At 39.3% G+C, this 27471-nt stretch overlaps 4 protein-coding genes across 4 annotated transcripts in view; all 4 read right to left on the reverse strand.

The window, feature by feature from the left end:
• The window catches only part of gry (trafficking protein particle complex subunit 11 gry), a 91678-nt gene that overhangs the window by 32707 nt on the left and 31500 nt on the right, over positions 1 to 27471 (reverse strand). The gene's annotated exons all lie outside the window — the stretch shown is intronic.
• Positions 713 to 3951, reverse strand: LOC141402854 (hypodermin-A-like). Its single transcript, XM_073984870.1, has one exon. The coding sequence runs from the start codon at positions 1504 to 1506 to the stop codon at positions 739 to 741; it is 768 nt and encodes a 255-aa protein (XP_073840971.1). The 5' UTR covers positions 1507 to 3951; the 3' UTR covers positions 713 to 738.
• On the reverse strand, positions 4037 to 4906 carry LOC141402852 (seminase-like). The gene has a single exon (XM_073984869.1). It carries the CDS (start codon positions 4877 to 4879, stop codon positions 4082 to 4084), a length of 798 nt encoding a protein of 265 aa, XP_073840970.1. The 5' UTR covers positions 4880 to 4906; the 3' UTR covers positions 4037 to 4081.
• On the reverse strand, positions 20998 to 22058 carry LOC141402851 (seminase-like). Its single transcript, XM_073984868.1, has one exon. The coding sequence runs from the start codon at positions 21876 to 21878 to the stop codon at positions 21078 to 21080; it is 801 nt and encodes a 266-aa protein (XP_073840969.1). The 5' UTR covers positions 21879 to 22058; the 3' UTR covers positions 20998 to 21077.

Genomic DNA, 27471 nt, shown 5'->3' on the forward strand with positions numbered 1-27471 from the left:
TCTCTTTTTCCTGCGGAAACGCCTTTTTCTTCTCTCCTTTTCTCCCGATACCTCTCTCGGGAGAGCCTTCCCATTTTCCAATTTGAACGCAGCCAATTTATTTCAATAGATTCATTCTTGAGGACCACCGTTCCAAGCTCTCAAGGTGTTTGTCGTCAACGTGAATACTCCACTTCTCCAGATAAAGCGTGCTTAGAAAGTACTCCTCCACCCTATCAGCTTGGGTTTGGGATTTCAATGCTTTGAATTTATAACAAAGCGCCTGACAATTCCTGTTGATCGTTGATGATACATTGCCATCCCCTCAAGGACTATCTGTACTGATGTCGAATGAGTCCCTGGTACTTTCGGAACAATTAGTCTACATGTAATGGATTAGGAAGTTTGTTTACATGATTTTCCTATGGTTTATTCAGCACATTTCGCTACCTAATTTTTGCTGGGCAAATTCTCTATAAATTTTTAGCAGATAAAAAAAGCTTAGCTCGGCCTATTGACAAATGTTTTGTATGGGGCCAACTAAGTATGATTTTTGCATAAGTTCTATTTATCTGAAGTAATCTCCATGTTTACCATAAACAGAAAACAATTGTTTAAACAAATAGTCAAGACCAGACTAAAAAAAACAGATCCTAAATTGTAAATTGTATTGCGTAGTAATGTGTTCGGTATATCCGAAACGCAAAAAAAAAAAAAAAACACTTCCGTAAACAAGTCTTTAAATTTTGTTTATTGCCATTAACAATATTTTGTTATCACATTATCTAGCCACGGTTTAACGTGGGCCACATTGACATAAACTCCCGGCGACCGGGGGCGAGCACATTCCTTGCCACGTCCCCATGAGACAATGCCCACCAAACGATTATCGAATACAGCAGGTCCACCGGAATCTCCCAGACAAGCATCTCTGACACCTGGGACAAATGCACAAAACATGGCATTGGAAACATTACGGTAATCTTTATAGAAATGCGAACATTTCTCTCGGGATATAACTTCAAGCTGTACCGACTTTAGTTGCTCCGAATCATAGCCGTTTTCACGTTCTAAACCCCAACCAGAAACACGTACAGTTGCGCCAACCGGTGGTGGGGATGATGCCGGTTTTATCAGCTTAATATTAACGCCATTTAAAGGTTTTGCCAATTCCAATAGGGCCACATCATAGTCAATTGTTTTGGAAACATATTTTGGATGTTTGACAATTCTTTTAACAATTCTTTTGTTGAGGCGTTCTTTTAAAAATGTAACCCCGGCTCTTACAACCAAATCTTTGGCGTTACTATGCTTCACACAATGAGCGGCAGTTATGACACATTTCGATGTTATCAGCGATCCGCCACAATGAAAACTTCCATTATTTCGTATATTCACAATATAGGGAATTTCTTCAACACTGACCCGTTTGCCACCGATAATGCGTGGAGAGCGTGATGTTGTACGCCAGCTGTGTGCCGACTTGAATGCTAATGTAGCAATTAATAAATATCTTATTATCATCATTTTGCAAAGAGATCGTGTCAACTGTTTGAAAATCAATTTGAGATTTTATTTATACACATATTTTTTAAGGCCCTACTGAACGAGTTATCTGTGACCTCCACGAAGTCCATGGGTGTTCGAATGGTTTTGTTTACAGTTCAAAAAACTTAAAAGTGTAAACAAAGTTTTGATACCAAATGTGTAAGTTTGTTCTAATAAATTTAGGTAATAACGTACAATGTTTGCCATAATTTCAGTAATAGTAGCATACTTTTAGGGATATATGAAAAATAGAAAAAAATAATTTCTCGTTAAAATCGAGGTTAATGATGCAAGCGAAAAAGGAAAGCCGAAGATTCAAACCAACGCAACCACCACTATGTGACATGAATGTTTCGCCTTTGGCAGAGGCTCTTCAGACATATCGGCTGTGGAGCGGCTTCTCTGCCATCGAACTTTTCTTCTTGCAAATGCATTTCTTTGTTTTTTACAACAACGATGGGTATTTGCCCATTTAGTTGTGCTTTCATGACAAACGCTTAGCGCTGCCTTTGAAAGTTATGAGTTTGGTTTTGAACGTTATTTCACGCCGTGACAACACCTTTCTTCTTGTGTTTTTCAAGGGTTCATACCCCAGCCTGGCTCAGCTGATTTTATTTATTTGAAAATTTTGCCTTTTATGGCGAAGATAAATTTTTAATATTAATTATACCCTCAGCCTTTAGGCTAAAGAGGGTATTTACACTTTGATACGACCAAAAATGTGCCTCATCCAAATAATGGTTTTAGACCCCAAGTATGTTTGTACGATATCCGTTTCAGACAATTTTGAGTAGCAATGTCCGTCCGTCTGTCTGTCTGGCAGGCTGGTGCGCACGATAACTCTCGAACGGATCAATCGATTCGGTTCAAATGTTGGGTATCGAAATATTTTGTCCAGATTCGATTTAAGTTCGAAGATGGGCCATATAGGTCCACTCCTTCAGGTACCTCCGCCACAAATGTTCAAAAATTGTCGCAAAACTTGTGCGCACGATAACTCTCGTAGGGAATAACCGATTTGGTCCATACTTTGGACATCGTGTAATTTCTACAAAACTTAGATGAGGTTCTAATATGGATTCAATCGGTCCACTCCTTCGGGTACCTCCCACACAAAATTTCGGAAAAGTTCAGTTTAGGACCTGGTCTCGAATCGCTTTGATTTTTGTTTACGTAAGTTGTATTCGCTGTCCTCTATACGACGCTGTAAGTTGCATTAGGGGCAAGTCCATACTTCCTGAGAAAATAGCATGAAAGTTACAAAAGACCCTATGACACCGTGTGTAGTGGTTGGAGCGCAAGATAACTCTCGAACGGATCTGCCGATTCGGTCCAAAATTTGGCTTCGGAATATTTTGTCCAAACTTAGTTCAAGTTCAAAGATGGATTATATCGGTCCACTCCTTCCGGTACCTCCCCCACAAAAGTTCGAAAATGTTCGGAAAATTTGTGCGTACGATAACTCTTGAAGGGAGTAACCGATTTGGTCCATACTTTGCACATTATGAAATTTCTACCAGGCTTAGATGAGGTTCCAATATGGACTCAATCGGTAAACTCCTTCGAGTACCTGCCACACAAAACTTCGGAAAAGTTCAGTTTAGGACCTGCTCTCGAATCGCCTTGGTTTTTGTTGTAACATCTTGTATTCACTGTCCCCTATACGACGGTACAAGTTTCCGCAGGGGCAAGTCCATACTTCCTGAAAAAATAGCCTGAAAGTTGAAAAACAAACCCTATGACACCATGTTTATGGGTGGAAGCGCAAGATAATTCTGCCGATTCGGAAAATATTCGGAAAAATTGTGCACACGTTAACTCTTGATGGGAGTGACCGATTTGGTCCATAATATCTACCAGATATAAATCACCTACCACACAAAATTTTGGATAAGTTCACTTTAAGACCTGCTATTGAATCACTTTGATTTTTGTTGAAGCAACTTACATTCGCTGCCTCAATTACGATGGTAAAAGTTGTTTCAGGGGCAAGTCCATACTTCTTGAGAAAACAGCCCGAAGGGTCTAAGAACCCCCTATGGCACCCTCTTTGTCGGTCCATTCCTTTAAGTACCTTTTCCTCAAAATTTTTGAACTTTAATCCTAATCAACATTTTTGTCGGTTCATACGACCAACATTTTGAAACCCCCTAAATACATAAGTTTTTTGTGAAAAAAGTGTTTCAATTTGCACAGGCTGAGGGTATATCTCTGTCGGCAAAGCCGACTGATACTTTTTTACTTGTTTTTAATTAATTTCTATATGTCTGAAGACCCTCTGCAAAAAGCGAAACATGCTTGTCACATTGTAGTGGTTGTGTGGGTTCGAATCTTCGGCTTTCCCTTCTCACTTGTATCATTGGTCATTAAGCTCGATTCCAACGAGAAATTAATTAACAATTAATATTAAAAAATGATCTTCGCCCTAAAATGCAAAATTTTCAAATAAAGAAAAAATTGACTTTCAACTTTTTCGCTGAAAAATTATTTCACATGAAGTCGGAAAATATTCTGTAAATAAAACAAAAACTCAATTTATTTCACTTCGACATTCTCACAAACAATTTGTCATTACAATACTTCGAATATAAGCACTCACTCTTAAACTAGCCACATTTGTATACACCCCAGGATATTCGGCACGAGCACAACCAAACCCCCATGAAACAATACCACACACTTGCCCCCGATAGATGACCGGTCCACCTGAATCACCAGAACATGAATCTTTCTGCCCAGGTATTGTGGCACAAAACATGCTGCCAGTTAGTGTGGCCTGACCACCATAGGCTTGAGCACATTCGCTTCTGGCGACCACACGTACATTGGCTGTTCGAACTTGATTTGAAGGTTGACGATTTGTTTCGCTGGTATAGCCCCAACCAGAAATCTGAACGAGTTCACCATCCGCCGGTCTACTGGAACATAATGGAATGGTAGCGATGTTGGTACCCCTTAATGGTTGATTTAATTTCAAAATTGCCACATCCATATCCAATGTGCTGGGCGTATAAAATGCTGAGACAAATGTTTGCTGTATCTGATGAACTTCTGCATTATCTGAAAGTTTTGAAACTCCTCCAGCTACAGTTAAACTATTCGCAGGTACTCGGTAAACATAATGTGCAGCCGTTAGGACACATTGTGGCGTTATCAGCGATCCACCGCAAGTAAATTGTCCATTTTGTCGCAAGTTTACCAAATATGGCACCCGATCAATTGTAATCTCTTCACCACCAACGATACGAGGATCACTGCTTAGTGGGCGGAAAATGTTGTGCTTGGCATTGCTGACTGTTATGTAGGTTGATATTGCATAAAATAATATAGACATTCGATCGAGAGAAGCCATCGAATAATACTGAGCCCGCCGTCTGTCATTTGTTAAAATTTAAATTTAATTTCAATTTTTGCAAAAACGAAATCAAATGAAATCGAAATTAATAATGAGATCAATTTATATGAAGTGCTGCTGCCTATTGTAGTAAGATAATTGACTGCTACTGTAAATAGTTTAACATTGGGAGCGTTGAAAAAATGTTATAAGTCAAATGTTGAATAAAAACACGCTAAAACACTACCATGAAAAAAAGGAACGAACCCCCCCTCCCGCAAATGTTTTAAGGCACATGACCTGAATCTGCGCGTATAATGTTTGTCATAGAGAATGTGCACTGACAGATGTACTTGACAAGTTCAAGGCCAACATTACCCCCCGCCATACGGGAGGGAAGTGAAATGGAACAGAAAATGAGACAAAATAACACCTAAATATGACCCACAATTCCACGACGGCCGGTTCTATGCACCGGGTTGACTCGGAGAAATCTTCGACCAGGGGGCGTCACCCCAACAATTATGTGTTAATGTTCCTATGTTTTTTACCATGGCAGCGGCAATATATCCAGGAATGCTTGTTCCCAGTTCTACTGTCCTTGCCGGGATAGCGAAAACCCCGGACCATGGATCTGTTCTGATTACCAGATCCGCCACAACCACATGTTTACATCAGTTATACATATGTAATAAATTTAAAGAATGGATGCACTCCAGGACTACTGCGATAGGAGTTATGTTGTTGCTTGCTGCAATTTCGTCGTCGGAATACGAGACACCACCGCAATCCCAACAAAATATGCTGCATCTAACACCGCATGTTGTTGTACAATATAATAATTGTGTGCAATGAGTGCACCCCGATTCATATTTACCTCAATGATATGGGACATACTGTTTATCGCCGAGTCCGAACGGCGTGTCTAAGACACCACTTGTAGAGATGTTGTACAAGGCTGAAATACTCAGAAAATGTCGCCAACTATTTTGACACCGTTGAAAAGTGTTTGATGTTGACTGGCCGGGGAATCGTACCCACGACCTTCAGCGTGCAAGGAGGGTGTGCATACCATTGCACCACGATGGCAACCCATGTTGTTGTACAGCGCCCCAAAAATTTATCGTTCCTCCAATTCAATTTCAGCGGTCTCCGCAACAAATTAACAAAAATTTAAGACTTTCTGAATCCGAGAAACATCATGGTCTCCGCGATCCAGGGAACAAAGCTCACCATCAGCTGTAGCTTGCAACGTTGCCATGGATCGTACAAAAACGGAGAAGGAGGACATGCCTTTCTATACACCAGTATGTCGAGTATACACCTATCACGCTTCAGCTAGACTTTAGTGCCATGGAACTTCGAACTTGCGAGTTAGGATAGCTTAATGGGTACATACCACCGAAGAATAGTTGTGCCCTGTGTTATGTGTGTGATATTAGTCCGCTTTTGGAGGGCAATAGCCGTCTGGTAATAGGAACCTTTAATGTCCATCATGAGCTTTGGTATTCCGTCTTTGGACATGAGCAGAGGGCTACATATATGTCATGTTTAACTTAGGAACCTACCTTCCGGTCTAACGCCACGGTGTTCACACAACACTGAGCTGATTACATGGGATCAACGAACGCATCCTGCACCGTAGTGGGTGAGGTACCAATTGTGTTCAAGTGTTTGCCCCTGTTTACCATCTTGGTTTGGCACGGAACCAATCTAAAATTCCTGTTTGGGTACAATGACAACCACCACGATACTCAAGCAACCCAAACCAAAAAATCGATGGTACTAGCGATAATATCGAATATTTGTTAAAACACCAATATCGATAGACAGTTTTTTCTATAGATATTATAATTGTTCCACAAACATCCCAGACGATACAAGGGAGACTTCTCTCATATCAATGAGTGCACCCCGATTCATATTAGCTCAATGATATGGGACCTACTGTTTATCGCCGAGTCCGAACGGCGTGCCTTAAGACACCACTTGTAGAGAAGTTTTACATGTCTGAAAATACTCAGGAAATGTCGCCAACATTACTGAGGGGTATTTTGCCACCGTTGAAAATTTGATGTTGCCTGGCCTGGGAATCGAACCCACGACCTTTTACGTGCAAGGCGGGCGTGCATACCATTGCACCACGGTGGCACCCTTTCTATCGATATTATCGGATTAAAAACCCCTAAGTGAATAGAAATTACGCGGGTTTCGGTTTTATGGATGTGAAAAAGTAAGACCGTAGTTACACGCACAAATTTAAAGCAATTTTTCTATGAAGTACGTGGGCAAAATGTCAACAAAAGCATAGACATTTCCGCCATTTTTTTTTTCAAATTAATGGTAATGACAAATTAACGATAATATCGATAGCTATCGAGTTTTAAATGAAATATCGAAAATATCTAATGTTGGGATTATCGATAGTTTGCCAGCTCTAATTGGTACCCGTGATCCCAGAATTAAGTTTCTGGTACGACCTCGTAAGCAGTTGGTCCCCAAACGGAGCCGGGACAGGTGTCAGCGCTGGCCGAGCAAATTCATGGATCCAAATTTTGCACGGTGAATCAAGACGCTCCTACGAGGATTAGAGAAGATTACCACAGCTCGTCAGATATCACCATTGTGGCACCAGGTCTGATAAATGAGGAAACCTGGCATTATCATCGTCTCCGTAGGTAGACCACCAGACCCCCATACTTTTCTGAACCATGGAAATGCTGATTGCCAAGGTTTCAAAGAATTTACCAATCCGCTACATCATCGCAAATACAGCCGTTCACTACATACCTGCTGGTAGACTATTCGAAATTAAACCAAATTTCTCATCAGAGGCAAATGAGCGTGATGAGGTTCGTCGTACGAACCCTGAACACCATTGTGGCAACCCGTCACTTCTCTTGACTCAGACCACCCTCCTATCGGCATCTTGGTTAACAGACCACACGACCTCATAACCTCTGATCTCCGTACTTTTCTGAACATGGAAAACTGATTGGCAAGGGTTCAAAGAATGAATTTACCAATCACCACTTCAGAGAGCTGTCCATTCCCTCAGATCTTCGGTGGCTGAGAAAATTTTCCGGGACATCATCGCAGATGCAGTCGCTCGCTACACACCTGCTGATCGAATATCCAAAATTAGACCAGAAATTTCCCAGCAGAGGCAAATGAGGGTGATGAGGATCGTCCTGCGAGATCTTCGGGTGGCTAAGAGAATTTTTCGGAACATCATCGCAGATGCAGTCGCTCACTACATACCTGTTGGTCGAATAGACCGGAAAGAGATAAATGAGCGTGATGAACCCTGAAGACCCAATAGTTAGGAAACTTACTCTTAAAGTCTACTGGCACAAGCGGAAAAAAGTGTCTAGAGCACAGTAGTAGCTTATTTATGGGCGGCGGTTAATCACTCACGAATCCCTAAAACAAGGATGATAAATTTATAGGGCACAAACACGGTATTCCAAATTGGAGAAGTAGAGCAACAAATAGACAGGATCTTTCTTAGTTGGGCTTATAGGAAAATTGTTCTGTAGAGGGTAGAGGATTAAGTAAGTAATTTATAGAGCAGCCCGAAATTGATGGGGGTAGAGGAATGTGCTACAGCGTATAAGAGCCCTCTGAGTCGCCACAATTTACCATAAGTGATCATGCATATGTCATATGAAACGCGAAATCATGAACAGTTTTGGGCCCACACGGAATCTCATTGGTAAATCTTAGGTAGATGGATGAATACGTAGTTGGGAATCAGACAAGTGTCCTCAATTTTCTCCTGTCTACTCCTCTCCATGATGAAAAGCTGTTTCCCGGTTCCCCAACATCAGCATGAATTTCGAAAAATGCAATGTATCACAACAGCATTACACGCCATATCCACACACAGCAGTCGAGGACTGAACCATGCCATGCCGCCTATTGAAGGCCTTCGATACCGTCAACCATTCCAAGCTGTTCGAGGACATGGTGAAGATTTCCCTGCATCCGTGTTTGAAACGTTGGATAACCAACTATATGTGTGGACGCAAATCGTTTGTGGAATTCCGATAAAGAATCGAAGATCTGTGGTGTCAAACAGCGAGTACCCCAAGGCGAGGCGATGTTGCCGATGCTGCATACAAATCGTAATGTATGCGGATGATTGTATGATCTTGGCGTCCTGTCCTATCATTGACGACATATGTATGTCAATGTCTACATAAAAGGCTTTTTGTAGTTGTTCCATCTGAGGAATATAAAAATTTCCGCCGCTAAATCGATGGAAAAGGGTTAACTTTAAAAATATTGTTCCATTCCGACGACTAATTACTCTATAATGTTAGGTTAACAATCGACAGCATGTTTAAGTCGTCCACAAGCAACAGCTATTTGCGACAAAATCATTTGTGGGAACAAGATCCTTAACTCATTAGCCAGCATCACTTGGGGTGCAGACAAAGGAATCTTGTTGACCTCTTACAAACCAATGGGGCGGTCTGTGGTAAGCCGACAGACTTGAAAAGCATTCACACTGATGCACTCGGAAACCACCCCCATCCATTAAAAAAAATGCCACCTGCCAAGGAAAACTCGAGAAATTTTAGCCCAATTAAGATGCGGGCGATGCAGTCGCCTCAATCCGTATTGGGCCCTTTCTGAGGCAAAGGGTGCTTCTATAGACCCTTTCTGAAGCAAATGGTGCTTCTATAGACCCTTTCTGAAGCTAAGGGTGCTTCTATAGACCCTTTCTGAAAGAAATGGTGCTTCTATAGACCCTTTCTGAAAGAAATGGTGCTTCTATAGACCCTTTCTAAAAGAAAAAGTGCTTCTAAAGACCCCTTCTGAAGGAAGGAATTCTTCTATAGACCCTTTCTAAAAGAAAAGGTGCTTCTTTAGACGCTTTCTAAAATAAAGGGTGCTTCTATAGACCCTTTCTGAAGCAAAGGGTGCTTCTATAGACCCTTTCTGAAGCAAAGGGTGCTTCTATAGATGCTTTCTGAAGCAAAGGGTGCTTCTACAGACACTTTCTGAAGCAAAGGGTGCTTCTATAGACCCTTTCTGTAGCAAAGGGTGCTTCTATAGACCTTTTCTGAAGCAAAGGGTGCTTCTATAGACGCTTTCTGAAGCAAAGGGTGCTTCTATAGACCCTTTCTGAAGCAAAGGGTGCTTCTATAAACCCTTTCTGAAGCAAAGGGTGCTTCCACAGACCCTTTCTGAAGCAACGGGTGCTTCTATAGACCCTTTCTGAGGCAAAGGGTGCTTCTATAGACCCTTTCGGAGGCAAAGGGTGCTTCTATAGACCCTTTCTGAGGCAAAGGGTGCTTCTATAGACCCTTTCTGAAAGAAAAGGTGCTTCTTTAGACGCTTTCTAAAATAAAGGGTGCTTCTATAGACGTTTTCTAAAAGAAAGGGTGCTTCTACAAACCCTTTCTGAAGCAAAGGGTGCTTCTATAGACGCTTTCTGAAGCAAAGGGTTCTTCTACAGACCCTTTCTGAAAGAAAAGGGTGCTTCTACAGACCCTTTCTGAAGCAAAGGGTGCTTCTATAGACCCTTTCTGAGGCAAAGGGTGCTTCTATAGACCATTTCTGAGGCAAAGGGTGCTTCTATAGACCATTTCTGAAGCAGAGGGTGCTTCTATAGACGCTTTCTGAAGCAGAGGGTGCTTCTACAGACCCTTTATGAAGCAAAGGGTGCTTCTACAGACCCTTTCTGAAGCAAAGGGTGCTTCCACAGACCCTTTCTGAAGCAACGGGTGCTTCTATAGACCCTTTCTGAGGCAAAGGGTGCTTCTATACCCCCTTTCTGAGGCAAAGGGTGCTTCTATAGACCCTTTCTGAAGCAAAGCGTGCTTCTATAGACCCTTTCTGAAGCAAAGGGTGCTTCTGAAGCAAAGGGTGCTTCTGAAAGAAAGGTTGCTTCTATAGACCCTTTCTAAAAGAAAGGTTGCTTCTATATACCCTTTCTAAAAGAAAGGGTGCTTCTGAAAGAAAGGTTGCTTCTATATACCCTTTCTAAAAGAAAGGTTGCTTCTATATACCCTTTCTGAAAGAAATTGTGCTGCTATAGACGCTTCCTGAAAGAAATTGTGTTCTATAGACCCTTCCTGAAAGAAACTGTGTTTCTATAGACACTTCCTGAACGAAATTTTGCTTCTATAGACCCTTCCGGAAAGAAATTGTGTTTCTATAGACTCTTTCTTAAAGAAATTGTGGTTCTATAGAGCTTTCCCTTTCTGAAAGAGATTTTTATTCTATAGACTCTTCCTGAAAGAAATTTTGCTTCAGGCTACGTCTTTTATCAGTCCTCTTATACCCGTAGGAGCGTCTTCGTTCACCGTGCAAAATTTGGAACTATCAATTTCATCAGATAGCTCTGTAGCTCTCTGGACTTAGGATGGAATGTCAAAGCTCATGATGAGTATTGAAGTCCCCTAGCACCAGATGTTTATTGCCTTCCAAAAGCAAACTAATGTCGGGCATATACTCGTAATGCAGGGCACAAATATTAATTACAAACTCTACCTCGAACAGTTTGAAACTTTACTCCATGTACGGTTCACTAGAATCAAGCTGAAGTTAGATAGATCTGTACTGGACAGATTTATGTATAAGGAGAGAAGTCCTCATCCTCGGCTTCTTGTACAATTCGTCTGCAAAACGTTGTAATCATGACAACGTTGCAAGCTATAGGCGATGGTGAGGTTTCTTTCCCGGATTACGGTAACCATAATGTTTCTTCGACGCAATTCCGTTGCGAAGCCCCATGCAATTGAATTGCAGGAACGATACATTTCCGGAGCGCTTTTGTGGTTTTTTGGGATATTGAGGGGTTATCTCAGCCTCACATTTACGTTATAGACTCTATAATATAGAGGGTAAATTTGAGGTAAACATTTCCATTATTGAGCTTTATACAAAAATTGTTATGGAGAGGTAGAGGGAGGTTAAAATAGGCGCAAAAGGGATTAGAAAAAGATTTATTTTCGATTTCAATGTTCGTTTTGGAGAATAATTCCTTTTAGGGGAGTTCGTTATAGACGACATTGTCAACCTCATTATGCTTGAATTTCATAATATTTTGCAGCGCAAACTATTTTTAATTGATATTCATCATAGCCAGACACTGGATATTTTCAGGAAATAAAAAAATTTCACAATATTGCAAATTAATTTCTTATTTGTCATTTTATTTATAATAAATAATTATTTTCTTAAAATATTTTCAATAAAACTCTTGGCACTCGTTATATTTGTATAAACTCCTGGATATATTTTGCTGGCACATTCGGGCCCCCAGGAAACTAAACCACATAATTGATTTTCGTATATGGCCGGTCCACCAGAATCACCAAAACAGGCATCTCTATATCGTAGATCACCGGCACAGAACATTGATGGTGTGATACGAGTTAACTCAACAAATGCTTCCTTACAATGGCGTTGTTCTATCAGAGGAACCCGAACCATACGCAATCGATTTGAGTGATACTTATAACGAGTTTCACCCCAGCCATAAACATCTACACGAGAGAAGTTGGTGTCATTACAAAGTTTTACAAAGGATATATTCTCCCCAGTCATATTTGAAGCCAACACCAATACAGCCACATCCATATTTAGATAAGGACGATTATAATTTTTCGGAATAATTACACGTTGTATATAACGTTTAATTTTTTGCTCACTAAGTAAAGTTGATCCTCCCCAAACAGTTAGAGTAAAGGGCACCATCGAGTCAACACAATGAGCGGCAGTTATTACATGTCGTGGACTCACTAAACTACCAACACACCTGTATTCACCAAACTGACGTATGCTTACAATGAAACTGGCCTCCTCTATGGGTATACCACCCATTATGCGAGCAACAACTGATGGAGAACTCCGATATTCTTCTGGGTCATATGACGCAAACACAATTACTGCCAAAATGAAGAGAATAACTAAATTTATCATTGCACACTTTGTCGTCGTTGGTTGCGATAGTCAATAATCTGACTGTCGCTTCCATTTGGGCGAGATTTTATATTCGGCACTTGAGCTGGAAAAATTCCCGCTACTATCAGTGGCAATAATAAATCTATGTAAATGGTGATTTAAATTCCAAAGAAATTTGCGAACTTGACATATTTTAATTGATTTTCGTTTTTCTTCCATGTTGTAGTTATAATTAAAAATATTCTACTATAGAAAAACGAAGAATAGCTACGGAGTTACATTTTGTTGAGATTTTAATAAATTAGTAGAAGATGTCAGAGAAATTTTGCACAGCTAAAAATCATCATGTAATGTAGTCATCAATGGGTACTGAAACATGGTTTTGTACTGAACTCTTCGGAGAGATTCTTTCTTAAATGAGGACGGGGTATCAGTAAATATTATTTTAAAAAGACGAATACCAAGCCATGATTGCTTCAGGTACCTTGGAACATATATGGCTGTCGAAGGTAGGGTTTTAGTTAATAAAAGTTAGAAGGGGTCTACGGAAGTACCATTTCTTTCAGAAAGGGTCTTTAGAAGCACCCTTTCTTTGAGAGAGGACCTGTAGAAATACACTTTCTTTGAGAGAGGACCTGTAGAAATACACTTTCTTTGAGAGAGGACCTGTAGAAATACACTTTCTTTGAGAGAGGACCTGTAGAAATACACTTTCTTTGAGAAAGGGTCTATAGAAGCACCCTTTCTTTGAGAAAGGGTCTATAGAAGCACCCTTTCTTTGAGAAAGGGTCTATAGAATCACCCTTTCTTTGAGAGAGGGTATATAGAAGCACCCTTTCTTTGAGAAAGGATCTATAGAAGCACCCTTTCTTTGGGAAAGGGTCTATAGAAGCACCCTTTCTTTGGGAAAGGGTCTATAGAAGCACCCTTTCTTTGAGAAAGGGTCTATAGAAGCACCCTTTCTTTGAGAAGGGGTCTATAGAAGCACCCTTTCTTTGAGAGAGGACCTGTAGAAATACACTTTCTTTGAGAAAGGGTATATAGAAGCACCCTTTCTTTGAGAAAGGGTCTATAGAAGCACCCTTTCTTTGAGAAAGGGTCTATAGAATCACCCTTTCTTTGAGAAAGGGGCTATAGAAGCACCCTTTCTTTGAGAAAGGGTCTATAGAAGCACCCTTTCTTTGAGAAAGGGTCTACAGAATCACCCTTTCTTTGAGAAGCACCCTTTCTTTGAGAAAGGGTCTATAGAAACGCCCTTTCTTTGAGAAAGGGTCTATAGAAACACCCTTTCTTTGAGAAAGGGTCTATAGAATCACCCTTTCTTTGAGAAGCACCCTTTTTCAGAAAGGATCTATAGAAGCAACCTTTCTTTGAGAAAGGATCTACAGAACCACTATTTCTTTGAGAAGCACCCTTTCTTTGAGAAAGGGTCTATAGAATCACCCTTTCTTTGAGAAGCACCCTTTTTCAGAAAGGATCTATAGAAGCACCCTTTCTTTGAGAAAGGATCTACAGAACCACTATTTCTTTGAGAAGCACCCTTTCTTTGAGAAAGGGTCTATAGAAGCACCCTTTCTTTGAGAAAGGGTCTATAGAAGTACCCTTTCTTTGAGAAAGGGTCTATAGAAGTACCCTTTCTTTGAGAAAGGGTCTATAGACGCAACCTTTCTTTGAGAAAGGGTCTATAGAAGCACCCTTTCTTTGAGAAAGCGTCTATAGAAGCATCCTTTCTTTGAGAAAGGGTCTATAGAAGCTCCATTTCTTTGAGAAAGGGTCTATAGAAGCACCCTTTCTTTGAGAAAGGGTCTATAGAAGCACCCTTTCTTTGAGAAAGGGTCTATAGAAGCACCCTTTCTTTGAGAAAGGGTCCATAGAAGCACCCTTTCTTTGAGAAAGGGTCTATAGAAGCACCCTTTCTTTGAGAAAGGGTCTATAGAAGCACCCTTTCTTTGAGAAAGGGTCTATAGAAGCACCCTTTCTTTGAGAAAGGGTCTATAGAAGCACCCTTTCTTTGATAAAGGGTCTATAGAAGCAACCTCTCTTTCAGAAGCACCCTTTCTTTGAGAAAGGATCTATAGAAGCACCATTTCTTTGAGAAATGATCTATAGAAGCACCCTTTCTTTGAGAAAGGATCTATAGAAGCACCCTTTCTTTGAGAAAGGATCTATAGAAGCACCCTTTCTTTGAGAAAGGATCTATAGAAGCACCTTTTCTTTGAGAAAGGATCTATAGAAGCACCCTTTCTTTGAGAAAGGATCTATAGAAGCACCCTTTCTTTGAGAAAGGATCTATAGAAGCACCCTTTCTTTGAGAAAGGATCAATAGAAGCACCCTTTCTTTGAGAAAGGATCTATAGAAGCACCCTTTCATTGAGAAAGGATCAATAGAAGCACCCTTTCTTTGAGAAAGTATCTATAGAAGCACCCTTTCTTTGAGAAAGGATCTATAGAAGCACCCTTTCTTTGAGAAAGGGTCTATAGAAGCACCCTTTCTTTGAGAAAGGGTCTATAGAAGCACCCTTTCTATCAGAAAGGATCTATAGAAGCACCCTCTCTTTCAGAAGCACCCTTTTTCAGAAAGGATCTATAGAAGCACCCTCTCTTTCAGAAGCACCCTTTTTCAGAAAGGATCTATAGAAGCACCCTCTCTTTCAGAAGCACCCTTTTTCAGAAAGGATCTATAGAAGCACCCTTTCTTTGAGAAAGGATCTATAGAAGCACCCTTTCTTTGAGAAAGGATCTATAGAAGCACCCTTTCTTTGAGAAAGGATCTATAGAAGCACCCTTTCTTTGAGAAAGGATCTATAGAAGCACCCTTTCTTTGAGAAAGGATCTATAGAAGCACCCTTTCTTTGAGAAAGGATCTATAGAAGCACCCTTTCTTTGAGAAAGGATCTATAGAAGCACCCTTTCTTTGAGAAAGGATCTATAGAAGCACCCTTTCTTTGAGAAAGGATCTATAGAAGCACCCTTTCTTTGAGAAAGGATCTATAGAAGCACCCTTTCTTTGAGAAAGGATCTATAGAAGCACCCTTTCTTTGAGAAAGGATCTATAGAAGCACCCTTTCTTTGAGAAAGGATCTATAGAAGCACCCTTTCTTTGAGAAAGGATCTATAGAAGCACCCTTTCTTTGAGAAAGGATCTATAGAAGCACCCTTTCTTTGAGAAAGGATCTATAGAAGCACCCTTTCTTTGAGAAAGGATCTATAGAAGCACCCTTTCTTTGAGAAAGGATCTATAGAAGCACCCTTTCTTTGAGAAAGGATCTATAGAAGCACCCTTTCTTTGAGAAAGGATCTATAGAAGCACCCTTTCTTTGAGAAAGGATCTATAGAAGCACCCTTTCTTTGAGAAAGGATCTATAGAAGCACCCTTTCTTTGAGAAAGGATCTATAGAAGCACCCTTTCTTTGAGAAAGGATCTATAGAAGCACCCTTTCTTTGAGAAAGGATCTATAGAAGCACCCTTTCTTTGAGAAAGGATCTATAGAAGCACCCTTTCTTTGAGAAAGGATCTATAGAAGCACCCTTTCTTTGAGAAAGGATCTATAGAAGCACCCTTTCTTTGAGAAAGGGTCTATAGAAGCACCATTTCTTTGAGAAAGGGTCTATAGTAGCACCCTTTCTTTGAGAAAGGGTATATAGAAGCACCATTTCTTTGAGAAAGGGGCTACAGAAGCACCATTTCTTTGAGAAAGGGTCTATAGAAGCACCCTTTGAGAAAGGGTCTATAGAAGCACCCTTTGAGAAAGGGTCTATAGAAGCACCCTTTCTTTGAGAAAGGGTCTATAGAAGCACCATTTCTTTGAGAAAGGGTCTATAGAAGCACCATTTCTTTGAGAAAGGGTCTATAGAAGCACCCTTTCTTTGAGAAAGGGTCTATAGAAGCACCCTTTCTTTGAGAAAGGGTCTATAGAAGCACCCTTTCTTTGAAAAAGGGTATATAGAAGCACCATTTCTTTGAGAAAGGGTCTATAGAAGCACTCTTTCTTTGAGAAAGGGTCTATAGAAGCACCCTTTCTTGGAGAAAGGATCTATAGAAGCACCCTTTCTTGGAGAAAGGGTCTATAGAATCACCCTTTCTTGGAGAAAGGGTCTATAGAATCACCCTTTCTTGGAGAAGGGGTCTATAGAAGCACCCTTTCTTGGAGAAAGGGTCTATAGAAGCACCCTTTCTTGGAGAAAGGGTCTATAGAAGCACCCTTTCTTGGAGAAAGGGTCTATAGAAGCACCCTTTCTTGGAGAAAGGGTCTATAGAAGCAACCTTTCTTGGAGAAAGGGTCTATAGAAGCACCCTTTCTTGGAGAAAGGGTCTATAGAAGCACCCTTTCTTGGAGAAAGGGTCTATAGAAGCACCCTTTCTTGGAGAAAGGGTCTATAGAAGCACCCTTTCTTGGAGAAAGGGTCTATAGAAGCACCCTTTCTTGGAGAAAGGGTCTATAGAAGCACCCTTTCTTGGAGAAAGGGTCTATAGAAGCACCCTTTCTTGGAGAGAGGGTCTATAGAAGCATCCTTTCTTGGAGAAAGGGTCTATAGAAGCACCCTTTCATGGAGAGAGGGTCTATAGAAGCATCCTTTCTTGGAGAAAGGGTCTATAGAAGCACCCTTTCTTGGTGATAGGGTCTATAGAAGCACCCTTTCTTGGAGAAAGGGTCTATAGAAGCACCCTTTCTTGGAGAAAGGGTCTATAGAAGCACCCTTTCTTGGAGAAAGGGTCTACAGAAGCACCCTTTCTTGGAGAAAGGGTCTATAGAAGCACCCTTTCTTGGAGAAAGGGTCTATAGAAGCACCCTTTCTTGGAGAAAGGGTCTATAGAAGCACAATTTCTTGGAGAAAGGGTCTATAGAAGCACCCTTTCTTGGAGAAAGGGTCTATAGAAGCACCCTTTCTTGGAGAAAGGGTCTATAGAAGCACCCTTTCTTGGAGAAAGGGTCTATAGAAGCACCCTTTCTTGGAGAAAGGGTCTATAGAAGCACCCTTTCTTGGAGAAAGGGTCTATAGAAGCACCCTTTCTTGGAGAAAGGGTCTATAGAAGCACCCTTTCTTGGAGAAAGGGTCTATAGAAGCACCCTTTCTTGGAGAAAGGGTCTATAGAAGCACCCTTTCTTGGAGAAAGGGTCTATAGAAGCACCCTTTCTTGGAGATAGGGTCTATAGAAGCACCCTTTCTTGGAGAAAGGGTCTATAGAAGCACCCTTTCTTGGAGAAAGGGTCTATAGAAGCACCCTTTCTTGGAGAAAGGGTCTATAGAAGCACCCTTTCTTGGAGAAAGGGTCTATAGAAGCACCCTTTCTTGGAGAAAGGGTCTATAGAAGCACCCTTTCTTGGAGAAAGGGTCTATAAAAGTACCCCTTCTTTGAGAAAGGGTCTGCAGAAGCACCCTTTCTTTGAGAAAAGGTCTATAGAAGCACCCTTTCTTTGAGAAAAGGTCTATAGAAGCACCCTTTCTTTGAGAAAAGGTCTATAGAAGCACCCTTTCTTTGAGAAAAGGTCTATAGAAGCACCCTTTCTTTGCGAAAGGGCCTTTCTTTGAGAAAGTGTCTATAGTAGCACCCTTTCTTTGAGAAAGGGTCTATAGAAGCACCCTTTCTTTGAGAAAGGATCTATAAAAACACCCTTTCTTTGATAAAGGGTCTACAGAAGCACCCTTTCTACGAGAAAAGTTATATAGAAGCACCCTTTCTTTCAGAAAGGGTCTATAGAAGACCTTTTTCTTTGAGAAAGGGTATATAAAAGTACCCCTTCATTGAGAAAGGGTCTATAGAAGTACCCATTCTTTGAGAAAGGGTCAAAGAAAAGGTCTGTAGAAGCACCCTTTCTTTTAGAAAGGGTTTATAGAAGCAACCTTTCTTTGAGAAAGGGTCTATAGAAGCACCCTTTCTTTGAGAAAGGGTCTATAGAAGCACCCTTTCCTTGAAAAAGGGTCTATAGAAGCACACTTTCTTTGAGAAAGGATATATAGTATCACCTTTTTTATGAGAGGGTCTATAGAAACACAATTTCTTTCAGAAAGGTACTGTGGAAGCATCCTTTCTCTCAGAAAGGGTCTATAGAAGCACATTTCTTCCAGAAAGGGTCTTTAGAAGCACCCTTTTTTCAATTCACATGTATGCACAGCGCACTTATTCAATTGCTCCATGGTCTACATAACCCCGTAGAAGTGTTATTCTCTCGGAATATACAGTATCGGCCAAAACTAAAGCACCCCCTCAGTAAATTTTTTTAAATGATAATTTTTTTATGAAAACTAAATTATAAATTTATTTTTTTATTTTTCTTTTTATTTATTTATATCTTTATAATTGAAAAATACAAAAATAAGGAGATCAGAATTTAATAAACAAAAGTTAAAATTCAAAAAACATTTTAGGTCGCAAATATAAGCGGACAAAACTAAAGCACCCCCCCATTTGAGGTACAGCAAAAACTATTGAAATCAATTTTTCGTTGCTTATCCTCTATTCTGGATGACACAATCACATCTTTTAGGCATAAAGGATACTAAATTATTAATTATTGCAGGCGAAATAATAGGTTTTCGGAAAATTTAGCTTAAATCCTCAAAATACTGAAAATCGGAAGGTACCGTTATATGGAGGCTATACCCAAACGTGGACCCAGGTCCACGATTTTTGGTGGATGGGTTTTGTGACCACTAAGAACTCTAAGTACCAAATTACAGCTAATTTAGTAGGAAAATTTGGCTTAAATATCCGAAATACCGAAGATCGGAAGGTACCGCTATAAGGGGGTTATACCAAAACATTAGCCGATATTGTTCATATTCATCCAAAAATGATGCTACAGCATCCACTAGTCAAATACAATACGCTAACGTTTAAAAATTAGCAAAAGAACGAATTGCAGAAGAACGATAGACGCCGGCTTATTCAGTCGACGACCAGCATTAAATTAGCTGTAATTTGGTACTTAGAGTTCTTAGTGGTCACAAAACCCATCCACCAAAAATCGTGGACCTGGGTCCACGTTTGGATATAGCCTCCATATAGCGGTACCTTCCGATTTTCAGTATTTTGAGGATTTAAGCTAAATTTTCCGAAAACCTATTATTTCGCCTGCAATAATTAATAATTTAGTATCCTTTATGCCTAAAAGATGTGATTGTGTCATCCAGAATAGAGGATAAGCAACGAAAAATTGATTTCAATAGTTTTTGCTGTACCTCAAATGGGGGGGTGCTTTAGTTTTGTCCGCTTATATTTGCGACCTAAAATGTTTTTTGAATTTTAACTTTTGTTTATTAAATTCTGATCTCCTTATTTTTGTATTTTTCAATTATAAAGATATAAATAAATAAAAAGAAAAATAAAAAAAATAAATTTATAATTTAGATTTCATAAAAAAATTATCATTTCAAAAAAATTTACTGAGGGGGTGCTTTAGTTTTGGCCGATACTGTATCTAATAGTAGCAGAGACATCCACCATTACCTTTTTGTCTATTCATATATGAATATAACCCAACATTAATAGGCTTCCCGTCTAAGACTACCGTCGCAAGCAAAAATCAGGACGGATCCCCAAAATTGCAACCTGTAGCGTGATTACAAGGTTTAGATGGATAGACTGGCGGATACACATATCCAGATCGAGTTAGCTCCTCGAGACATTAATTTTGTTGTAAATAGATGTGTTACAAACTTTTGAGCCAAAACCAACTTACAGTCTGTCGCAAAAGTTAGTATGCAGCATTGAACTCAAAATGTATTAGGGATAAAAAGCACTATAACTTATCGAAAACAACAGAGTATATTAACTAGTTTTAATGACACTTATAGCGCTTATAGTGACAAATCCATCGTACACTGGATCGTAAAACCCAGAATAATTGGTCTTCTATAAATACAACTGCTGTAGCGATAAAATTGCCGGTGGTATGTTCTCTTTATGAATTCTGGAAACATGAAATTCACAGAAAAGCTGTAAATTTTTAATACTGGTGGATATTGATCGAGTTTCAACTTCTCCTCTTTGAAAAAACGAGAATTTCTTAATGGAATCCCTTATTTTTGGGGCCATCGTCCTTTTGAAACATGTAATGCTCCTTAATACTTACACTTAAGGATTTTCCTTTTCAGTTAATTTTCTCACAAATTGTGCCCCTTTTCTTATTTCCACGTACTTATCAATGCTGTATACTATCTTTTGCAAGATACTGTTTATTCTTCCCAAATAGTGGTGTAGGGTATAATGAGAATTAAGGAGATTGTTATATTTATTTTTCTTTAATACTATGTATGCATCATAATCCATAATAAACTAATTAAAATTAAAAATTTACTGTTTCATAGCTCTATCGATAAAATTACGCACTGACTTAATGCTCGTATAAACTCCGGGATATTTTGTACTGGCACAACGTAGACCCCACGATACAATGCCGCACAATTGATTTTGAAATACAGCTGGACCACCCGAATCACCATAACACGAATCTTTACCCTTGGCCAAATCTCCGGCACAAAACATTGAATCTGTTATGGTTTCACGTTGTCGATACGCCCCAATACATTTACTGCGCAATACCAGTGGAACACGAACTTGACGCATCTGTTGTACTTGGGCCTTATTGTTCTCCCCCAACTGACCCCAACCATAGACATCAATATAATCTCCAAATTTCCAGTTGGCCTCACACAAGGGAATTGTCCCGATATTGTTGCCCTTCATTTCCGCTGCCAACTTCAATACAGCCACATCCATGTGATAGGGTTTGGGTTTGTTGTAGTTTTGTGGTTTGATAATTTTGGTAACACCACGTCGTACACCGGGTTCGGAGAGGCGTGTAGCTCCACCCACCACAATGACCTTGGAGGGATTAACTCCATCTATACAATGGGCAGCGGTGATCACAAATTTGGTGGATACCAAACTACCGCCACAAATAAATTTGCCATTCACCCGCAGATAAACCAAATATTTGGCCTTATCTATGGTCGTGGCATCACCTCCAACTATTCGGGAATTAATGGAAGTAACTTCAGCACTTGAGTTATTTTCTGTTGCATTGTTGAGTGGTGGTAGCAGGAGTAGTATTAAAGCTATGACAACAGTAAAAGGTTGAAGCGGTTTTGACATTTATAACGTTGTCGTCTAAAAATCCTCCAGATGTTGATTTGTTGAAACATTTGCTTTGTGTGAATATTTTTCGATTTTATAGATTTTGAAAATTATATTTCAAGTTGATATCGTGTTTTTTGTCAATGAATATCTAGGTGCCGTGCCGGACATACTTCGGATTTGAATAATTATTTTCAAATAAACATTTACTACAGTCGGCTTCCTCATTTATAGAATATTTTGTATCGGAAATGTTGCATGTATTTTGCCGATATCTTTGATTTTTATCAAAATTGTTTTTATTTACATATGTATATACAAAAGCCCAGTCTCGTATTACGTTTTTAATTGAATTTGTTAAAAAACAACTTGTTTACAAAAATCCAAAAATGAAGGGAAAATAGGGAAGATAAACAAGGAATAAATACTCTGTTTTCAATTGCCTTTAGGCGCGCCATCATCAACCAAATAAAAAAAGAACAAATGCCCTAGATTAATTAGGAAACATTTTAATTTACACTTAATTTTCCGTTAATATCAGAGTAGAATTTAATCATGTTCAGTCGGGCTTGTAATTTACCACATAAAGCCACTGGTCGTTTAAACGCCGTAAAAAATTATTGCAGAAACTGACATAAAACTTGGGATTTTTTGGATATTTTTGTGGGATTTTGTTATAATAATGTATGTTGAAAAACAAGAAACAAGGAAACTGATGAAGATCTGTGGCGAGATCTGAAACTATAGTCTTCCCTGCCTTACCCCTTGGTAAACATCGCCAATTTTTTCCCACTAATAAATTAAAGTTGTTTTAATGAAATATTAAAACAACGACTATTTGATTAAGCCTTACTATTTTGAAAAACAAGATAGAAGTCATCATTATCAGGGATGTAGTATGAGTATTTTCTCAATCAAAAACCAAGGGATTATCATGTAAGAATACACATTAGGGTGGGGCGATTTGTGTGAAAGGAAAAAAAACTTAATGAGCCCTTTGCGTTTCTGATTCCTGGGACTGAACTGAGCAAAAAAGTCCACTGGACCATATATCTACCGTGAAAATCGAGCCTCCCGATTTTAACTTTAAGTTTTTTATTGAGGTTTTTTGGATATTTTGACATATAACAGCCAAACAATTGAGATTTTCGATCTAACACAAAGACAAACATTGTAGCCAAGACAGTAATTAAAAACTCTCTAATACATCGCAAAAGCATTGGAACGCTCCTTCAGGCAGTTTTGGCCTTAAGAATGTGCAAACTTTTCGGAAAATGTCGATAAATGACATTGTGCTACATAATTTGACCCGAAAAATATTCAAGTGTTCTGATGCAAAATTATATCGTGTTGGGATCCATGGACAACGACAATGATTTAAGTTCGTTTGGGTCACTTCGTTTTATTTTTTTATAACGGTAAAAGTAGTGAAAATCTGGGTTTCTTACATTTTCAAATTTAATTGGACATATCTTCTTTTTTCACAACGGATTTCTAGTGATCCTTCTTCCTTTTAAAGGGATGAATAATATCTTTAGAAAAAGTTATTATTAGATATGTCTGTTTAAATTTGAAAATGTAAGAAACCCAGATTTTCAATACTTTTACCGTTATAAAAAAATAAAACGAAGTGACCCCAACGAACTAAAGGCATTGTCGTTGTCCATGGATCCCAACACGATATAATTTTGCATCGGAACGCTTGAATATTTTTCTGGTCAACTTTTGTAGCACAGTGTCATTTATCGACATTTTTCGACATTTTTCGAAAAGTTTGCACCTTCTCAAGGCTAAAACTGCCTAAAGGAACGTTCCAATGCTTTTGCGATGTATTAGAGAGTTTTCAGTTACTGTCTTGGCTACAATTTTTGTCTTTGTGTTGAATCGAAAATCTCAATGGTTTGGCTGTTATATGCCAAAATATCCAAAAAACGTCAATAAAAAACTTAAAGTCAAAATCGGGAGGCTCGATTTTCACGGTAGATATATGGTCCAGTGGACTTTTTTGCTCAGTTCAATCCCAGGAATCAGAAACGCGAAGGGCTCATTAAGGTTTTCAAATCGCCCCGGCCTAATACACATATATTACCCTTCAAAGTTTTCGGATTTTTAACAGAAAACTATACGCTTGTGGCCCTTTTTGGACATTTGAACGTGCCGACAAAAATATGGATTAGGATTAAAGTTCAAAAGTATTGCGGAGGAAGGGACCGACTTGGTTCATTTTGGAATTGGATCTTATTTTGGGAATCATATCTTTTCAGTAGAGATATCGCGCCCACTATTCATTTCAGTTGGTCATTGCATAACATTTGGACCAGTATGCCAAGAAGCATGGACTTGTCCACGGTAAACATAATATTATTTTAAACAGGACAACAACGAACAGTATACCGACATTTCCAAAGGATCTTCGAACAGACCCTAAACTGCACTTAGATACAAATGTTGAACTTTTGTGGAGGAGGTACCCTAAGAAGACGACCTATATGGGCCATTTTAGAGGTTAAACTAAATTTGGACAAAATATTAGGAGAAATAAAGTTTGGACCAAATTGTTTGCCCCGTTCAAGAGATATTGTGCATACCATTTTAGTGACATTTTTTCAAATATTGGGGGAAAGTACCGGAAGTTGTGGAAGTATTGTCCATATTCGAAATGAAACTAAATTTGGACGGAATACGACGAACGCCAAATTTTGGAAAAAATCGGTTGATAAGTTTGAGAGTTATCGTGCTCTCCAACCACTGTATATGGTGCCATAGGGGTTTTATACACCTTTCGGGCTGTTTTCTCAAGAAGTATGCACTTGACTCTAAAAAAACTTTTACCGTCGTAATGGAGGCAGCGAATGCAAGTTGCTCCAACAAAAATCTAAGTGATTCGGGAGCAAGTCTTAAAGTGAACTTATCCGAAATTTTGTGTGGGAGGTACCGGATGGAGTGGACAAATATAGTCCATATTTGAACCTGATCTATATCTGGTAGATATATTAGGATGTGTAAAGTATGGACCAATTCGGCCACTCTCTTCAAGAGTTACCGTACGAACAATTTACCGAACATTTTTGAACTTTTGTGGGGAAGGCACCTGAAGGAGTGGACCGATATGGCTTACCTTCGAACTTAATCTATGTTTGGACAAAATATTACTAAGGCCAAATTTTGGACCGAATCGGCAGACCCGTTCGAGAGTTATATTGCGCTCCAACCACCTCACACGGTGTCATAGGGGTTTTTTGCAACTTTCAGGCTTTTACCTCAGGAAGTATGGACTTGCCCCTGATGAAACTTATACCGTCGTATGGGGGGCAGTGAATACAAAAAAATCAAAGCAATTCGAGAGATGGCCCTAAACTGAACTTTTCCGAAATTTTGTGTGGGAGGTACCCGAAGGAGTGGACCGATTGAGTGAACCGATTGAATCCATATTGAAACCTAATCTAAGTCTGGTACACGTTTCACGATGGGCAAAGTATGGACCAAATCGGTTACTCCCTTCAAAAGTTATCGTGCGCACAAATTTTCCGAACATTTTCGAACTTTTGTGGGGGATATCTCCGCATCTATAAGGGGTATATCAAAAGCAAGACCTGCTAATGAAGGTAGAAAATATCACCTTTACAACGATGTACATTAGGTTGTCGTGGCTAATACAACCCAACTTTTAATTTTTGCGATTTTAATTATGACGGATATCACAGCTTTGGTTGGGGAGCTTCCAAGAGCAAAGCCTGAAGTAGAATATCCCACCTTTACAATGATGCAAAGTATGTGCGTAGGTGGCCAAATAACGGATATATAGCAATAGTCGGTAATACATCCCATTTTTAAATTTTTTTCGAAATCGCTCTACATGTCGCTATTTTGATCGGATTGTCACGAAATTTTGGGGGTTAATGGGGGTCCCACAGAGGAAGAAGCCTATTGATTTTGATGATGGTCGGATAATATTCATGGGTCGGAATGGGCAAAAACTTATTTGGAGAAAAGGTCAAAGTTTTATTTCAAAGCCAATATCTCTGATTCTTTAAGAGGTATATCAAAAGCAAAACCTGGCAAGGAAAGTAGAAAATATCACCTTTACAACCATGTAAAGTAGGTTGCAGTAGGTGGTCAAACAACAGAGATATCGCAATAGTCGGTAATGCATCCCATTTCCGATTTTTTTGTCACAATTTTGATCGGATCGTCAGGAGTTTTTTGGGAGTTAGTGCGGGTCCCACAGAGCAAGAATCCTATTAAGTTTGGTGATGGTCGGATAATATTCAGGAGTCAGAATAAGCAAAAAGCTTATGTGGAAAAAGTCAACGTTTTTTTCTTTCTTTCTTATCTCCGCTTCTGGTAGGACTGTTCCAAAAGCAAAGCCCATCAATGGAAGAAGAAAAGATCTCCTTTATATTGATGCAAAGGATGTTGGCGTAAGTGGGCAAAAAACACAAATATCACGAATGTAATACATCCAGTTTTTCCGACCGGTTGGAATTTTTATCGGATAGTCACAAAATTTTGCGGGTTGATGGGGGACCCACAGAGGAAGAGGCCTATTGATTTTGGTGATAGTCGGATAATATTCAGGAGTCGAAATGGGGAAAAACTCATGTGGAGAAAAATTCAAAGTTTTATTCCTTGTGAATATATCGGTTCTAGTAGGGGTATTCCAACGGCAATTCCTGTCAAGGGAAGAAGAAAATATTACCTTTACATTGGTGTAAAGTAGGTTGGCGAAGGTGGTCAAACAAGGGAGATATCACAATAGTCGGTAATGCATCCAATTCTTCCATTTTTTTGCAATCACGCTACAGGTCGCAATTTTGATTTTGGTTGCTTATGGGGGTCCCAGAGAGAAAGATGCATACTATGATTGGTGTTAGTCGGATTATATTCCCAAAAAGAAATGTTTACCCGTGAAAAGCTTAGTGGTGTAGGGTATCACATGGTCGGCTCCGTCCCGACTATAGCCTTTGCTCACTTGTTTATTAGATAGCTGATAAGTCCGTGTTTAGACACACAAATTTCTCGGGATAGTAAATTCAGTTGTTAGGCAATAGGGGGTAGGAAAGAGTATTGAGGAGCTCTTTCCTCTCCGCTCTCTCCCAAAAACTCAATTTACTTTCCCAAGAAATTTGTGTGTCTAAACACAGACTAAAACAACAAAAAATACCAAAAAAAAGATTGTTTCTATTTGGACCAATATTAAAGAAGTTATGAGTATTTCTTTGCACATAGTTTTTACAGAATTTGACTTTTTCAATGCGCGATATCTCTGGAACCGTTTGTTAAAAAAATCTGAAAATGTACTAAAATGTTTTGCTGATGAGCAGCATCACCACAACAAAAAATAAAGTAAATCAAAATCCTCATCTTAAAGAATGGCCGATCTTCGTATATTTTTGTGGGCGTTTTAAGAACCTAATAATCTTGTCTTTAAGCGGAAAAGAATTTTAAGTTGTGAATTGCCAAAGTCAAAATTTCGATTTTAACGAAAAAAAATTGGTCTTTTTTGTCCAAAAATCGGGCAAATATTAAAAAAAAAACTGTCTCGCTTAAAGACAAGATTTTTATGTATTTAATAAGATCACCAAATTATATAAAGATTGCTCCATTCGTT

The sequence above is a fragment of the Musca autumnalis genome, unplaced genomic scaffold (genome assembly GCF_047663935.1).
Source record: "Musca autumnalis isolate F117 unplaced genomic scaffold, ASM4766393v1 scaffold_4, whole genome shotgun sequence".
Taxonomy (NCBI): domain Eukaryota; kingdom Metazoa; phylum Arthropoda; class Insecta; order Diptera; family Muscidae; genus Musca; species Musca autumnalis.

Excerpts from the sequence above, each read along its gene's own strand:
- LOC141402854 (XM_073984870.1), bottom strand. The coding sequence starts at position 1,506 with ATGATGATAATAAGATATTTATTAATTGCTACATTAGCATTCAAGTCG.
- LOC141402852 (XM_073984869.1), bottom strand. The coding sequence starts at position 4,879 with ATGGCTTCTCTCGATCGAATGTCTATATTATTTTATGCAATATCAACC.
- LOC141402851 (XM_073984868.1), bottom strand. The coding sequence starts at position 21,878 with ATGTCAAAACCGCTTCAACCTTTTACTGTTGTCATAGCTTTAATACTA.